Source organism: Mus caroli, unplaced genomic scaffold, assembly GCF_978045245.1.
Source record: "Mus caroli unplaced genomic scaffold, Mus_caroli_1 scaffold_15, whole genome shotgun sequence".
NCBI lineage: Eukaryota > Metazoa > Chordata > Mammalia > Rodentia > Muridae > Mus > Mus caroli.
In genome coordinates, this window is record NW_028227270.1 from 93,453,183 (window position 1) to 93,471,598 (window position 18,416).

General features: G+C 35.6%; 1 protein-coding gene across 2 annotated transcripts; it reads left to right on the forward strand.

The window, feature by feature from the left end:
- Positions 1 to 6,033: 6,033 nt before the first annotated feature.
- Positions 6,034 to 14,720, forward strand: LOC110308387 (prolactin-7A1). 2 transcript variants are annotated; one of them, XM_021180856.2, is made up of 7 exons: positions 6,034 to 6,064; positions 7,670 to 7,848; positions 8,604 to 8,642; positions 9,384 to 9,422; positions 10,878 to 10,988; positions 12,679 to 12,858; positions 14,499 to 14,720. In XM_021180856.2, exons 1-7 carry the CDS (start codon positions 6,034 to 6,036, stop codon positions 14,718 to 14,720), a joined length of 801 nt encoding a protein of 266 aa, XP_021036515.1. The 2 variants fall into 2 exon arrangements, with proteins under 2 accessions (XP_021036515.1, XP_021036516.1); XM_021180857.2 differs by having other exon boundaries at positions 7,673 to 7,848.
- The last annotated feature ends 3,696 nt before the right edge of the window (positions 14,721 to 18,416 follow it).

Here is an 18,416-nt window from a genome sequence, read left to right on the forward strand (position 1 = left end):
ATAGCAGCTATTGCAGACAATCTGCTTCTGGCAGGGTTTCTCCAACTATGCTAGACTCCTAACTTCAGGTACAAGGCTCTGAAGGACAAATGAGACTGCCTTTTAAACAAGTTAAACTAAATCAAGGAGTGGTTAGCCAGCAGATAAAGTTCTAATCCTTTATTCTTTTGAGCATGAAACACAGAACAACAATCATTCAAACAAAAAAACAAACAAACAAACAAAAAAAGACATAAATTGTCATACACCAATCTGGACAGATTGGTGTACCAAAGACAGACAATAGGCAGAGAGTTGGGAGAACTTGGTGTCCCAAAGAGACCTAGATATAACCAGAACTAAGGATATCTCCAGTAGGAGCAAGAGAGGAAGCAGGACATCTCTTGATTTCCTCCTGTCCCTAGGAGAGCTTTGAAATAGCTTATATTCATTTTCCTTCTTTTTTCCTAATGTGTCAGGGACAACTGCTTTTCTGAGACCTATTCTCTCTCTCTCTCTCTCTCTCTCTCTCTCTCTCTCTCTCTCTCTCTCTCTCTCTCTCTCTCTCTCTCTCTCTCTCATGTCATCTGCATATTTATCATTCCGACTTCTGGGAAACATGGGCAGCATAAATATACTTGAGTTAAGAATTTTTCTAGCATTTGTTTTTTAAACTCTGCTCCTCTAACCTGATGCAGCTCTTAGCTGCGGACAAATGCCTATACAGAATTCTCCATTGTGCTGTCACCGCTAGGTGAATTTGGCATTGGGTCAACACCTTTCAGCCTAGCCTGTATCCCTACCAATGTACCCCCTGCAACAGCATCCTCCAAAAAATAGAATTTATAACTAGTGCTAGCATTTATATAGGGAGAGCCCACAGACCCATTCTTTGTTTCAGCAGGATTAGGTTGCAAAATAAGGTCAGCAGGCAGTCTCTTCTTCTAAGGTCCTGTAGGAAATTGCACATGCAACCAAGTCAGATCACTCCACCTAGGTCATTAAGCCCATGTGGCAAACACTCAAGGTCTATTATGCCTGCTCAAGGCTGAGGAGTGGCGAGGAAGTCCCCAGCAATAGACTAAATCAAAATGAAGAATAATAAAGCAAGAGAATAAGTTAAAGGAAATACTACACTTGAATATCAATGTATAGACAGATGACAGAGATAAATGATAAATGATGTGAGATAGAAGATATGTAGATTAAACAAACATGATTAAGCTATGGTGTAACCATAGAATAACCAAAGAATCCATAAATAGAGAAATTAACGCAAAGATGAACACTATAGGCATAGTAAATCTGTTCAGTGTTGTAGCAGACCATTGTAGGAGAAAAAACAAACAAACAAACAAACAAAAAACAACAAAACTTCAAACCTAGAGAGCAAAATGAAAGTCCAAGCACAGAAAGTTTTAGAAACATAAATATATTATAGGAGAAAACAACTTTCCATGGTGTATTGTAGTCATGTGTTTACTATACAAAATCTTCATTGCCTACCTAACCATTAATAGTCGTGAAAGCAATCCAGCATTGAGCATGGCATGAGAACATTGCCAGAGAAGACTAAAGTCAACCCAAATGTAGATGGGTTTTGGCATAATATCATAGTTTACAAACTCATTCAGAATGAAAGAGGAAATGAGAAATACTATGGAGTGTTCATATTATTCTCAACTCCTAGGGGCCAAATGATTTTGCCAAGTAACTGTGTGCTAATGCTGCCTTTAATGGGAGCCATTAGTGGTAATGTTACTTCTTTGTTATAGAATATATAGCTAAACTCTAAGAAAAGTAAATCTTCTCCTTTAAGTTGTTCTTCACAAGAATGTGATCACAAGCAGGAGACATAACTGTATGTGTGTGTGTGTGTGTGTTTGTGTGTGTGTGTGTGTAAAAGATATATCCTAGTTTTTACACCAAGGCAAGCACATCGGAAAATAATTAGAATAAGTCAGATTCCACTACATAGATTCTTAAAGTAGGGAAAGTTTGGAATTGTACATTTTAAACCAGAAAGCAAACTTGTACAACCATGTTGGATATCAGTCTGGAGGTTTCTCTGAAAACTGGGAATAGTTCTACTCTAAGACATTACTATACCTCTCCACATATACCAAAAAAAAAAAAAAAAAAAATGTCTTACTATACCATAAAGATACTTGCTCATCTATGTTCATAGCAGCTTTATTTGTAATAGCCAAAAACTGGAAACAACATAAATTTACCACCACTGAAGAATGGATAAAGAAAATGTGGTAAATTTACATAGTGGAATATGATTCAGCTATTTAAAACAAAGATATTCCCCAACCAACAACCATACAGAGTTTAGAAGGAGGCGACCAGCACATATGTAGCATATGTGCAGCTCAGTCTCTATGACTGTATTGCCTGACCTCAGTGTGAGAGGAGTCTAATCTGGAAGAGCCTTGATATGCAATGGTTGGGCGATACCCAGAGAGGGCATCTTCTCAGAGGACAGGGGCTGGAATCCGTGAGGGGGGACTGGGAAGGGAACAACATTTGGGTTGTAAATAAATAAATAAATAAATAAATAAATAAATAAATAAATAAATAAATAAAATGAAGATTAACAAGTAGAACCCCCCAAAGAAAATATAGAAAACAAACAAACAAAACAGACATGAAGTTTGCAAGCAAATGGATGGAAGTAGAAAATATCATCCTGAGTGAGGTAACTTAGAACCAGAAAGACTTAGAAGACTTATAATATTCACTCATTCATAAGTGAACATTATCCATAAAGTTGTACAGGCAGTACAACTGCACTACAGTCCATAGACCTAAAGAAACTCCATAGGTAGCAAGTGTGAATCTTACTTGGAAGGGAAAATAAATAGATCTCGTAGTCACTAGAATTGGATGGACAAAGACACTGGATGAGTGATGGGGTGGGCAGGGGAACAGATTTGGTGAATCCAATATGGGGAGTAGAGAACAGGAGAGGGTTGAGAGTGAGAAAGGAAATCAGTGGAGGTGTCTCTGGGAGTAGAGGGAGACCTTGCATGAAGAAAGTTCTGATGTATCTATGTGGGTATCCCTAGCTGAGACTGAAGTATCTACCTCCTGAAGCCAGGCAGGACTTCTAATGGAGGTAGGGGAATATGAGCACATCCACAAAACCTTTAACTTAAAATTTATCCTGACTACAAGATACACAGTAATAGGATGGAACAGACAATGAAGAAGTGGCCAACCAATGACTGCCCCAACATATATGTAAGGGAAGTTTAGAATTCATTAAAAAATAACGGACTACAGGTATGGAGATAGCTAATTATATCACTTCCCCTCCCCTAACCTGATTTGACCCTTCCAATGTAAATCTGCAAAAAATATGTATATTTGGCTGAAATTTGTTTTGTTAAAGTTAGCAAGATATGATGTCTACTAAATATGTACACTTAGCACTGAAAGATACTAAATTCAGGGAAGCTAGACTTTATTAGAGTCATAATACATATCACGAATGGAAATTGGAATTTATCGCACAAATACATGAAATTAAGTTGAACTTAAGTGTTCATGAGAAACTAGAGCCATTTATTTATATCTTTATTCATAAACCCCTAAAACTTTGAGTAGTCAGATATTGGTAAAAAAACAACAAAACAAAACAAAACAGGATATAGCCAAAGTGCTAGTCTGGAGCCAGTTATGCTCAAGACTGAAGGTTTTCTAGATAAAGATGGAATCAATTCCTTATTTACTCCTGGCAAACACAGATAATGTTAACTTCCTCTACCAAGGCAGCCTTGTGGAAATGCCTGAGACAGTGAAGAGTAACTACTCTGAGGTAATGACATTTGTACAGATTTCCTTTTTCTCTACTATGGAAAAAAAAACTAACAAGAGTGACTTTTCTAAAGAAGCATCTTGTAGCTTACATTTCAAAGGAACACAGTTCACTGTGTCAGGAATTATAAGGTGGCTTGTCGCACTGCTTGAACTATCAAGAGACAGATTAAATGCTATTGCTTTATTTTTCCTGCCTTTTTTTAGTGTGAGTCATATTTCATGAAATGATTTCTCCTACATTTAAGGGAGATCTCTTTATGGTAGCCCCGCAGTGAAAATAAAATATAGGGAATTCACTATGGAAATTGAGGTAGTGTTTCCTCAAAAACATTGATATTCACATACTTTTTTTTTTTTTGATTCAGCTATGCAGCTCTTGGGTGTATCCCACAAGGTAGATACTTCTTTATCTATATTTATTAGTGCTCTATTCACAACAAAGAAGGAACAGAAATAACTTAGACTTATCAGTTGATGAATAAAGTAAATTACATGCACACATATGTGTAGTGAAATGTTTGTAGTTGTACATAACCATTTTTAGTGATTTAATGAAGACTCACAAAGATATGCTAAGTGTTCTTTTCCATATATGGACCCTAGCTTTGATTATGGGGCCAGAGCAGCTTGATTCCCCTAGAACTGAACTTACAGTCCCTTGTAAACTGCCAGAAGTGGTTACTGCAAACCGAACACAGGTCATTAGGAAGAACAGGATAAGGTATTAATCTCCAAATCAGCTTTTCAGCTCCCTATCTTTGAATTTTAGATATGATTGTTTAAATTGAAGTACCATTGGAATTCATGAGATAGTAAGCGGTCAGTGAGATGAGTGACAAAATTTTAAAAATGGGGAGACATAGTAAATCATGGAAGCTATTAAGTGTCAAGTGAGAAGCCATATTAAATGAAGTGGGGATTAGAAGGCAGGGGACATGAAGTTGAATAGTGAAGGTTAAGTAAATCTAAAGAATATTGAAAATTCTATATGGAAACCATATGGAAATTTTTATCCAGTGCTCCAATTTAATATTGTGATTGTCATTGTTCTGTTCTTCACGAAAACACCTGCTTCTACAAGGAGAGGACATCCATCCCTTCTGTCTCCTCCTCTATTCAATGAACTCTGATGCTCACTGAACAGCACAGATGGAAAAAAGTAGCCATCATGTATTATAGACTATTGACAATATGTTGGATGAAAACAACACTAAAATTAAGAGTCTAGGGGACAGTATAGCAAAAGCTATATTTGGATGATAAAGAGGTACTGTGACCGAAATGAAGGTTCCACACTCATTCTTTACTTTCTGATGACACTATGCTGGCAGTAGCTATGAAATATTATATAGGGACATGACATCAAACCTGACATCTACCAAACATGTCATCAATCATGATACAATTGTCATAGGTGCAGTCAAATACATTCTGATTAAGTTTAAGCCCAGTTAAATGCAGAACCTATATTTGTATAGGTTAGTCTTGGTGAAAATCTGTGGCATAAGATATTTTCAGCTGCAACATGAAAGGTTGATGTGATATTTGGTTAGGTGAATGTACTTTACCTACAACCCCACATAAACCTCCTCCCCAAAACACAAAAGAACAACCACAAATCAATTCTCTGTCTCTGTCTCTCTCTCTTCATACACCTATATTTACACTTTATAATATTGACTTACTGTGTCTAGTAAACACCTTTACTGTGTTCCAAACACACACATACACACACATATACACACATGTATATATGTTACATTGTATATATATATATATATATATATATATATATATATATATATATATATATATATATATACAGTGTGTGTGTGTGTTAAACTGCTCCAAATATTCAATGACAGAAATATGCAAGTATCCCATATTTTGTAGGTATCCTATATTTTGTTCAGGCATGATATTCACAAAACCCTTTATGGAGAACAGATGTCTATAGTGGTTTGCAACTTAACTTGGACCCTAGGTGTAATCTAACATCATCTAAAAGGGTGAAAAAACCACTTGAGTCATCATGATCTTGAGCCTGTTAGCACTTCCTGAAGATAAAGAGTCATATGGTTCTCACCTTCATTCCTGATGTTACTTCTTCTTACCTCCTAGCAGTGTTGTGGCCTTGGGGCTGATTCAATGGCCTATATAGGAGGTGGATTATTTTCTGGAGTAGGGACTGCGAGAAAAAGACAAGTGTGCAAGGACACCTCAGAGATGCCACTGTCTGTCACTCAACCGTGCTCCTGTAAGTAACACCTCATGTTTAAAATAAGCTAAGACAGTTCATTGATTCTAGACAATGTCGAATTTCTCTAGACAATTTACATTTTGTATACTTTTTTCTCTATAAAGTGAATACACTGTTGCTCATGCCTATTCAGGACAAAGAAAATCCGTTTAAGCTGGGAAGAACTTTCTAGTCGATGCTATTGAAATAAAATACACCACATACTCTAGTATCAGAAGTTTTTAAAAGAACTAATAATTATAGGAAATATGTAGAGATGTCTATAGATATTTTGTATTTCTTAATTGACTTTTTAGAAAGGGAAGTTTATCACTGTCTAGTGGTAAGAGCAAATGTTTTGCTTACACAACCTTAGATGATCAGGGCATGAAAGGAACAATCTCAGTCAAATCACAGAAAATGAGGCTTTTGACTGAAATGAGATAAGAGACTGTGTACTAAATTTACAGTAACTGTAGAAGGAAGAATGAAGCATGTTCTGTTTTCTCAATCTCTTCTCTGATATGCTTGGCATGAAGGAATTTAATTAATTTTTATTGGGTATTTTCTTTAGTTACATTTCAAATATTATCCTTTTTCTCAGTTTCCACCCTGGAAACCTCCTATCCATTCCTCCTCCCCCAGCTTCTATGAGAGTGTTCCCCCTCTCACCTACCCACTCCTGCATTCATGCCCTGGCATTCCCCTACACTGGGGCATCAAGCATTCACAAGACCAAGGGCCTCTCTTCCCATTGATGCCCAACAAGGCCATCCTTGGCTACATATTTTCTGGAGCCATAGGTACTCTTTGGTTGGTAGTTTAGTCCCTGAGATCTCAGGGGGCAGGGGTCTAGTTGGTTGATATTGTTGTTCTTCTTTCAGCTCCTTCAGTCCTTTCTCTAACTCCTTCATTGGAACCTCATGCTCATCCCAATGGTTAGCTGTGAGCATATGCCTCTGTATTTGTCAGGCTGTGGCAGAGCCTCTCAGGAGACAGCTTCATGACATTTGCAATAGTATCTGGATTTGGTGTCTGTATATGGGATGGGTCCCCAGTTGTGGCAGTCTCTGGAGGTCCATTCTTTTAGTCACTTATCCACACTTTGTCTCTGTATTTCCTCCCTTGAGTAATTTGTTTACCCTCCGAAGAAGGACTGAAGAATCCACACTTTGGTGTTTCTTTTTCTTGAGCTGCATGTGGTCTGTAAATTGTTTGTTGGGTATCCTGAACTTTTGGGCTATTATCCAGTTAACAGTGAATGCATATCATGTGTGTTCTTTTGTGAATGGGTTACCTCACTCAGGATGATATTTGCTAGTTCCATCTATTTACCTAAGAACTTCATGAATTCATTATTTTTAATAGCTGAGTAGCATTCCATTGTGTAAATGTACCACATTTTTCTGACTTCTGGCCATTATAAATAAGGCTGCTATGAACATAGTGGAGCATGAATAAATGTAAAGACTCTCTCTCTCTCTCTCTCTCTCTCTCTCTATATATATATATATATATATATATATATATATATATACACACATACACACACATATGCGTGTGTGTGTGTGTGTGTGTGTGTACACATACACATACATACATGCATATAACATATTCTTTTAGCAGGGGCACTTCTGCTGCTGGTGGTGTCAAGCCTCCTTTTATGGGAGAACGTGGCCTGTCTACCTTTAAGCAGCAATGATACTGATGATGATCCACTATCCATCAAGGGACTGTTAGATCATGCCATGATACTTTCTAAGAATATCAGTGACCTCAACATGGAGTTGCGCAGGATATTCGTAAGTACTTCACTTAAATCTTTGTTGCCGTTGTTATTGTTATAAAGCAACCTTCTTGTCAAAGCTTATCCTGTACAACAGTTATTGTTATAGGAAGCCAAATTTCTAATAAAATACCTTTACATAAATGAATTTAAGCAGCAGTTATAGAAAAGTGAAGAAAGAAAAATGGGATATGCTTCATGAACTCTTATAGATTTTTGAAAAATTCAATGAACCTTATAGTTTTCTCCACTTATTTTTCAGTTTTCTTAAATTTCCACTTTTGGCATAAATATATAATAGACACAGTTGGGAAGAGGTGTGATTTCTTTAATTTGTTTGCCAGAGGACAGTCTCTTTTAGCATTTTTAACACACAGCACCACATCCAATAGAGGAGAAATATATTGGAAGTGAGTCACATTGAATGAGCGAAACTTATTTAAATGGTGATGATATGACAAGAAAGACAGCCATAAAACAAAACAAAACAAACAAGCAAAACCAAAAAGCCCTGAAACATTAGCCTGTTGAATGTTTAAACACCGAGAGAGTCCTTGTTTAAAGAGATGCAAGTCTTGAAAGTTTGGGTTTGAAGAGTAATGCTTCTCCTTTTGAGGGCATTAGGTTTTCTGTTCAAGGAAGAAAGAACAGACAGGGGTTTCAGCACAGAAATAAACACCTAGAGAATATGTGTCTTTTCCCAATAAGTATTCATTTATGCCATTGTTTAACTCACCACCTTTTCTGTTCTTTTCTCTCATCCTGCCTCAGACCGTCAGTGAGATGTCGGCTAAATTTATTGATAAATTTGTGAGTACATTGCTTACTTCCACTGTCTTTCCATGGCCCCTAAAAGCTTTGAGTTAACGACTCAAAGAATTAAATAAATGAAAATGCCAGCCACAAAAATGCAGAATAAGAAAGGGACAGCTTTAGGATACCTCTTGTTTGCATGGAATACAATTTCTAAGGTCCTTCTCCCATTTGTAATTTTTGTTTATTTAAAAAAAAATGTATGCACTTGCAACATAATATTTTAATAACTGTGTCCAGTGAAGAATTCTGATCCCATCATTTTTCCAGTCTCGGATCTCATCTATGGAGCCAGTCTCTGTTAACATATTTACTTAGCACATTCATGATATCCAATAGAGAAGATGGGAATTGCAGTGAATCAGAAGGAATACATAGAATGAGTCTAAAGTGTGATAATTTAAGAGGGGGAGGAGCAAACAGCAACAACACTATATTAGCTTCTCATGGACCCCCAAATGCTGGGAATCATACATAGTTTTTATTTAAATCATAAGTAAAGGTTTCTGGTGCAGAAGTTTATTCACTGGAATGGCTGGTTTAGAAATGAAACAGTTTCTGTATTCATGAAGACTGTATGTTCTCTGTTAAAGGCCAGTTAATATCAAGAAGGATATATTATAAATGGTTTTAATGTGGAAGTGGGTGTCCATAGAATCTCTCTTTTTTGCAACAAATATGCATTTGTGTTGTCTGTTATCACACATGTCTTTAATGATTTCCCCCTTTCTGATTCAGCTAAGTTCATCATCACCATCAGACTCCTATGATCAATTTGTAAGTACCACGTTTATTTCCATTTCCCTCCAAAAGCTTTCATGATAATTACAGTACCTGAACTTATAAGAGAAATCAGCAAAGACATATCCAGAGGTGCATTGTGATATTTCTCTCTTATATTAGCATAAATGAAGCCTTCTGGCAATAAAAAGGAAAATGAGAACGGGGAAATTTGCAAAAAATTACTTGCTCAGTTTCTTATAAATTTCTTATAAATTCATTTACTTTTAATTAAAATTATAATTGTAAACTAAAAGTATAATTCGTGTTGTGACTAGAAAAGGCCTCCTATATCTGAATTTAACTTTGAAGGTGACAGAAAACATTGGCATTTTTCACTTAGTTCACTGCAGATCCCCAAGAAGGTTGAACTGCATTATAGCCAGTTTGTGTAGGAGTTAGAAGCAATCCAAATGGAAACCATATCAAGAGGAAAGAAAACACTAATTTATTTCAGGAACCCCAATGCTTATATTCCCTTTATAAGGGAATATAAGTTCTCCAGTGCTGGAGTGCATTCAGTAGGGGGGCTGGTGGAGAAACAAAAATAGACACCCTTCTCCTGATGACTATTATCTGTTCAAGGTCAGTCAACATAAAGAAGAAAAATGTATGGCTTCAGTAAAACCATGGGCATGAAGTAAATTTGTCTCTGCATTTGCCACAGATGTGTTATTATTGTATATTTTCAAATTGTTTCTCATTCCTCATTTTCTACTGACCCTCTTTCAAATTCTTAACATTCCTGGGAACCCATTTAATTTTTACACAGGAACTGATTATCAGTTTTAAATAATAAGTTATTAATAGTATACTTAAAGTATAATATTTGTAAAAATCTATTGATCAAAAGGTAAATATTATTTAGTATTTTGTTGCTTTTAAATTTCATTGCTTACTAAAATGATCAGTTTGCTATATCTAATTTTGTCAAACAACACAATTTCAGTCAGGATTTATGATTAACACTGGATGGTGCAGATGATTATATTCACTTGTAATAGGAAGAAAACATATTTAGGAAAAACGTAAATATCTTCATCAATTTGGACTTACAGGAAACAAGATATTACTAAATATAGATGCAATATACCATAACACTGGGCCCAGATTCTAAGGAAAGATAATATTGAGTACATTCTTTATTGTCTATTTTTTGTTATTTTAAGGCTTCTCTTTATTATAGAAAGATTTAGGGAATAGAAAAATTAATAGAATATTGAATAATTGAAGGAAATGAAGTTTGACATTCAGATGAAAAAAATAAAATTACAGTCAAGTTAAAAAGAAAAAATAGCAAACTTTTCACATCATTATATTTTTATCTTAAATGCTATGCATATTTCATCTGTAAAAAGCACACACCTATTGAGTACATTAATATTCTGGTTGTAGATTCATTGGTTTATTTTCCAGATTTTAATTAACTGAAATAAATTTTGACATATGCAGATGCTTGAATTTCTTGGGCATCAGGAGTTACTGACTAAGAATCTCACCTACTGCCACAAATATTCCATCAAAACTCCCGAAGACATGGAAGAAGCCCAAAATGTCATCTCTGTGAGTCTTTGGCTTGATTTTTCACTTAAGCAGCTGAGGCTGCAGACTAACTTTGCTTTATTATACTGCAGGTTTTAGTAAGTACTGTAATAGATGTGGAAATCATACCTACATGGTAATGGACTAAGAATAAAAAAGAGAAGTGATTTTTAGATACAAGAAAAATAATAAGGAAATGCTAAGTAATATTGTCACAAGTCCAGAAATTGTCCATTAAGATAATTAAGAAATTGTCCATTTTAATTTAGTAATATATCTCATTACTAAATTTTACTTAATAAATGCAAACACATTTTTTCTTTGTATATGACAGTGAATCTGCCTCACTGGTTAATCTCACATTACTGGCTACCTTGCTCATTATTCTTGATTCCTCTATTTCTACTATGTTCTTACTTGCCTATTAATGTTTACATGAATTCTTAGCTTCTCTCTATGTCTTAACTGAAAGCACTTGAACATCAGAGTGCTTATAAGTACTGTGCAATGCTCCTGAGAATAAGCCATGCCCTCAGTTTTAATGAAAAGGTCTACATATTAGTACAGCTCTAATTCTAACTGTTGTGATCTTTCCCTATGATTCTCTTTCAAAACTTATCACCGAATGAACTGGTTTAAATGTCTTGTGATAGTAACTAGGCAAAATGGATGAAGAAAATACTTTTAGATATGTACTCTGTGGTTAGGTACTACATAAAATGCTGTATTAACATTTCTGTGATTAGCACTCACAAAAGCTAGCTGAGGTATGGAGACTGAAGCATTGAAAGGTTTTATGGAACTTGTATCATTCATCAGAACATGTAGGCTCCATTTAATTCAAGTCCTCAGTATTATTTGTATGCAGCAATGGCCCCAGTAAACTATATTGTCAATGCCGTTGGATCTGATTCTTTCCATCATGTATTTTTCCCATTTCTATCAAAATATCTACAGGTTTCATCAGAACCCATTTCCCTGTCTCTATGATAGCTAGAGATTTCAGAACATGAAACATTTTAAGTCAGGAATTAGTTTTATGTAATATCCTAGAACACACTAGAAAGTCAAAATTCCATTGTTATTTCTATTCATGTTGTTATTAAAGACAATGGCATTGCATTGTTCCATTGTTCCTAATTTATATATTCCAACAAATGTTTTACTCTACTAGTGGCAAGAGCAGGCTGATGAAGCCACATATAATAATTCCAAATTCTCTTCATGAAGCACATTTATTAATAACTTAAAACAATCCAGAATATGTATAATTTTGAATAATCTACTTTATTAATTGATAACTGTGAGTTAAATAAATGTCTTACCATTTGCACTGGGAACATCTATTTACCCTGAATCAGGACACCTACTAAGCCCCAACAAATTCTTGGGTTCTCATGGACAACTAAAATAATGAAGTATGAAAGAGCTTAAAGGAAAGTCTGATGGTACAATTTCATATGGAAAACAAGACATGATCATTTAAATGAAATGAGTAATTGGTAATAATTATCTATATAAGTTATTTCATAATGTCACAATGCTGTTTATGATTTATTATTCTATATTACTTTTATTTTTCACAGAAATTCTACCTTACCATAAAAGTTATAGATTTATATTTAATTCATCCTTTCTTATAGAAAACCAAAACAAACTAATCCTTCTTTATTTCACTTATTAATGTAATTGCGGAAACATTGCTGCTCAGCTTGAAGACTTTCCAATCTTGATACTCAGTAGATTGCAGGCTTGGAATGAAACTCTGAAAAACCAAATAAACCTATCTGAAGGTACACCAGAAATAGATGATGATACCCTCCCTATATATAAAAATATTGAGACAAAAATTGCAGAACTTCTTGAGGACAGCAAGAGTATACTCAGCCGGGTGAGTAGTGATTTTACTTTCTACTTTTCTCACTCATGAATGCCATGACTGCTGCAATGGGTACTAAATTTGTAATAGTCCTCTTGCAAGAGCAATATTTGGTACCCAATGCAGTAGAAATTCCCAGAATTAATGGGTAACATTAAGATATATCTTTCTCACAGTATACTTTAAACTGTACTTACTGCTCTGAGCAGAGTGGAATATTCCTGACTGTTTCATTAAACACTCACAACAATTATCCCTCACCAATCACCATTCATTATCAAGGTCAAACACAAGATTATTTTATCAAGTATCAAGTCCTGGTCCTCCATCTTCAGATTCATAAATTATTTTTTATCTGAAGTCAATTAAATAAAAGAAAATATTTACAATAGTCTTGATTTTACTTGGAGATGACTAATAGATTTATAGTACTATGTGCTAGACATGTGAAAATCCATTCCTGTGATTGAAGTTTCTTATTGCTTTATGTTTCATTGTGATGACAAGTTTCCCTTTCTTAATCTTTTACTTAAAATACTTTCCATACATTATATTTTAATCATATACTTTCCCTTCCCTAATTCCTCCAGATTTTCCCTAACACCTTATCTAACAAAATCTGGCTCTCCTGCTCCATTTTTCTCCCTCATAAAAGAAGAAAAAAACAACAACAACAACAAAAAAAAAAACAGCCAAAAAAAATTAAAAAAAAAGAGAACAAATCAGACTGAACTATCCAAAGAAAATAAAGTAATCCACCCCCATAAGAAAAGAAAAACCTGTGCAATATGTTTTGTGTTGGGCGATTTCTGTTGGGCTTGCGGTCTAACCTGGAGTGTAGTTGGTATATCCAATCATATTATTTGTAGAAAACTGACATTTCCTCCTTTTATCTGATAACATTTGCAAATAAATTTTTGCTTAAGGATAGTACTTTGTGTCCATCTCCCGTTCTCAGTGCTGGCATTTTGTCTGGTTTAAACTTGTGCAGGTCTTGTGCATGCTGTTAAAGTCTCTGATTTTTTGCATGTATCAGATCTGTAGTATCAGTGAAGATGCTGGTTCCTTGGACTCACCTACCACCTATGCCTTTGACATGTTTTGATCTCTTCTTTCATGTAGATGCTGGATCCTTGGTGTAAGTGTGAGTGTGTCTGTGTGGGAGTAATGAAGAGATCCTATTTACATCTAAGTGGTTCAGAGTCTTACTCTCTGCACATTGTTCAATCCTGGATATACATGTTAATTGCTATCTACTGTCAGAAGAAACTTCTCTGTTAAGCTTTGAGAGATACTCTTAGCTATGGTCATGACAATATTTTATTGCTATGTGCATTTATTTAGCCAAATAGTAGTTGGTTTTCTCCTAGGCCAGTAACTTATCTAGTCTTACTTTCTAGGCCTCATTAACCGTGTCAGGTAAGGATCCTATCTCATAAGCTGGTTTTTAGATCCAATCAAGAGTGGAGGGTTAGTCCAATAAAAATTTTGGAACTATTGGATCTTGCAGGCAGGTATTCTAATACAGAAACCTGTCTGAAAGAAGTGTCAGTCTTATTATCTCTCTAAAAGTAATTTAATATCTAGAAAAGAAAGGGAAAGAAAATACAAGCAGTAAAGAATAACAGACTGATTATCATTTTTGTCATTAGCTTTATGGAGCAACAGAAAATGTGGATGATTACACCCTCTGGTCCGGTCTCGAAGACCTTCAATCATCTGATGAAGAATCACGATTTTTGGCTCTTTGTAAATTATCCTATTGTTTGCATGTTGATATCCACACAGCTAACTTTTATCTCCAGTTCTTGAGGTGTGTGGTTCTTGTTAATAGTGACAGTTGCTTATCCTCCAAAACTGGAAATGATTCATGATGCTGTACTATTTTAAAATAGTCTTATTTTATGCATTTCAAAGATGAGAATGAGTAAAATGGGCATCTTTTAAAAGAAAAATAAACATTGTGTGTTTAACAAAGTTTTAAAATTTGCTGGTAACTTTCATTTATTTAGTATTAAATGTATCAATACATTTAAAAGGCTTGGTTGACAAATGGATTACTCCTCAACTTACTTTAAAATCATAGTAAATAATATGTTGTTGATATAGTTATTAGAATAAGAGAATAAGTTAAAACTAAAAACTAAACATATTTCCATGTTATTAGGCAAATGAGACTATTGGGATACCTCAAGATAGTTCTTGAGTTTAATAGACCCTATCGTGTTACCCTATGCCATATTCACCCATTAGGGCTTGTAGGATCAGCACATGGTGACCTCTGATTCAGCTTTTTATGTGTTCTCTCTTATCCTTAAGTTGCCTGCTCTCAAGAGAATTCTCAGAGAGGACCCAATGGTACCAGGCTCAGTGGTCTACTCTAGTCTTATGAATCCTTCCCCTGCCTTCTAAATCTTCAGGTTTGGGACAGGATTCAGATCTTGTGTTAATGATCAGCTCCTTTTGTTTACCAGGTTTTACCGTGTCATGCCAGGCATTATATTCTGTCCAGGTATAGCCAGGCTGGCACACTGTGTATTTTGGCCTAGCCTAGTGAATACCTACTCTTATCCCTAATCTTCCTGCACTAACCTAAATACACAATTTTAATAGTCCAGAAAAATTCCTAACTGCATTTAAAAATGTATCCATATCAAAATATAGCTCTTACCCATTCTCAAAGAAATTCCCAATCTCAAATTTCCCAGTACATGTATATTAGCTGCAGCTCTCAGGCATTATCAGAAAACTTCCTTTGTGAAGTGCATAATGATAAAGGCAGAAACTTTCAAATAATAAAAGGGCAGAGAACAAGAATTATTGGGATGTAACCCACCAAAAGGTATATATATATATCACACCAAACCCAACTTTCAGAAACTACATTGAAAAGAAGAGCAGAGAAAATGTTAGAGAGAAAGAGAGAGAGAGAGGGAGAGAGAGAGAGAGAGAGAGAGAGAGAGAGAGAGAGAGAGAGAGAGAGAGAGAGAAGAAGAAGAAGAAGAAGAAGAAGAAGAAGAAGAAGAAGAAGAAGAAGAAGAAGAAGAAGAAGAAGAAGAAGAGGAAGAGGAGGAGGAGGGGAAGGGGGAGGAGGAGAGGGATGGGGAGTGGGAGGAGGAGGGGGGAGGAGGAGGAGGAGGAGGAGGAGGAGGAGGAGGAGGAGGAGGAGGAGGACCAGAGCAAAGCAGTGACTTTTTAACCTGATAGGGCCCATTAACTCAAAACACATTTACTTAGATGTACAAGAACTGCATGAGAGCAGAACAGTAAGCATTCAAACATGAAATGGGGATGGAGCATGGGCACTACCCTTAGCTTAGGAGTTATTGATGGTTAATAGTTTCAGGGAAGAAAGGCTATGACCACCCTTAGGTAGCCCACAGTCCAATAGATGACACCACAACTATGTCACCGCATATAGGACTTGGTGATTTGCTACAAAAAAGCAGACAAACATTGAAAACACTGAGAAGAATTGGGTAGAATGTAACAATTAAAGAACAATCACAGACTACAGAAGATAAATTATAAGTAAAGCTGAAGACTGAGTAATATTGTAGCATATCCATAAATTCTACATGCACCGAACCTATTTTCCCAATGTCTACATCTGGAGATGTACTACCTACTACATAGGAACTTTGAACTGAGTTGAATACATATCCTGAAATATATTCACATGTGTACAGAAAATGCAAACACAATTTTATTCATTAAATATTACCAAATACTTCTGTGTTTATAGCTTTGTAAATTACTAATTGCCATGTCATCTCATCTTAACTTTCAAGACCCTATAGTTTCTACTTAGGTTTCCAATCTGCATATCCATTCTTCAATTAATTCTAAGAGTGAAAACAAAAGAAAGCTAAACACCATAGTGGAAGGTCACACAAAAATATTAGCACAGCTCAACTTAGTCTTAATGGGCGTAACATCAACAACAACAACAACAAGAGCAACAACAATCAATAAGACAAATGCAAGTGTGTAAGTGTGAGGCTTTAAAAGAAAATGGTCCCCATAGGCTCTGAGAGGCTAGCACTATTAGAGGGCTTTCTTGGAATATGTGTGTTCTGTTAGGGGAAGTATGTCCTTTGTGGTGGGTTTTGAATTATAATATGCTCAGGCCAGTCACAATGCAGCACTCCCTTTTTGCTGTCTGAGGATCCAGATGTAGAGTTCTCAGCTACTTCTCCAGTACCATGCCTGCCTGTGTGCTACTATGCTTTCTGCCAGGATAATAATGACCTAAATCTCTGAAACTGTAAGCCAGGCTCAGTTAAATATTTTGTTGTTGTTTAATAAGAATTGCTTTGGTCATGGCTTCTCTTTTCAGCAATAGAAAAATCTAACTAATACAATAGTCAAGAAAGTGGATCTGGGAAGTGTGGAAATTAATGATTGGGATCAAAAAGATTCTATACAAAATTTCCAAAGAATCAATATGATAAAACAAGTAAGGCCTGACAACCATCTTTCTGTACCCAACTGTGATCTCTAAACAAAATAAAAAACAAACAAACAAACAAACAGAAAAAAAAAACAGCAAAAACCAACTGATGCAGAAATGAGCCATGTTCAGGTGGAACTCAAACCTCATGAAATCTTTTTTACCATCAATATAAATGAAAAAATTCAGAAACCATTTTAGCATTTTATAAAATGGAAGAAACTAGGGCTTCAGGGAGCCTATAGACCCCTCTCCACTGTTATCCTATAACGTAAAAATCTATATTTGGTATTCTTTAATAAAACATTAGGAGAAAACTGAACTGATGGATTAATAGCTGAAGACATTAGGAAAGAATTTTTTATGTGTGAAATGTTACGTAACTGCCTGATAAGAAAACTTCTGGCAGCCATAATGTTATGGAATGACATGGCACTGCTTAGAGTATATTACTTCACAATCACTTAGTGGATAGTGATAGTCTTTAAATAGTCTTTAGGAACCTTCATAGAATTTGAACTTTTGATGCTACCCTTGTATATATGCCAGAAAAAACTGATTGGACTTAGTTGCTGAAGATACTTCATTATTTTTTTCCATGGAAAGTAAAAAAAAAAAAAAAAAAAAAAAAACTGTTAAAGAACTAGTGATTGAACTGGAATCTTTGTCATGCTAACTGGCTTCCACAGTTCTAAAAATACTAAGGAATCTGCTGGAAATAAACTGAAAATAATAGGAGTACTTGGCATCTGGGGCCACTTCCCTCTTAAGGAAGCCAGGCCCCTTGTGTTCATGCCTGGACTGGAGGAAGATAAAAATAACTGGGTGCAGGTGGGTGCAAGCAGGATCTTGGTCAGCAGTGGGTTTTTGAGGAAAGAACACACATCCAGGAATAGCTTTAGAGAACTGGTTAAGTTTATTGGTGTTAACAAAGGCTATGTAAATATTTTGGTCTTGAGTAGGGGCTATCAGGGTGAATGTACATCATCGGAAGGGGACGGTGTGCTGGGGATGCCTCATTTGCATGATGAGAAATTCAGGTGTCCAATAGGACATGAACTTATAAGAGGAAAGTAAGTGTAACATGGCTATCAGCTATTTGACCTCCTCTGGTGAG

Bases quoted from the DNA above. Each gene is read 5' to 3' on its own strand.
- LOC110308387 (XM_021180856.2), top strand. From the start codon at position 6,034: ATGCCACTGTCTGTCACTCAACCGTGCTCCT. The intron at 9,423-10,877 runs GTAAGTACCACG...TGACATATGCAG, and splicing joins CAGACTCCTATGATCAATTT to ATGCTTGAATTTCTTGGGCA. The intron at 12,859-14,498 runs GTGAGTAGTGAT...TTTTGTCATTAG, and splicing joins GCAAGAGTATACTCAGCCGG to CTTTATGGAGCAACAGAAAA.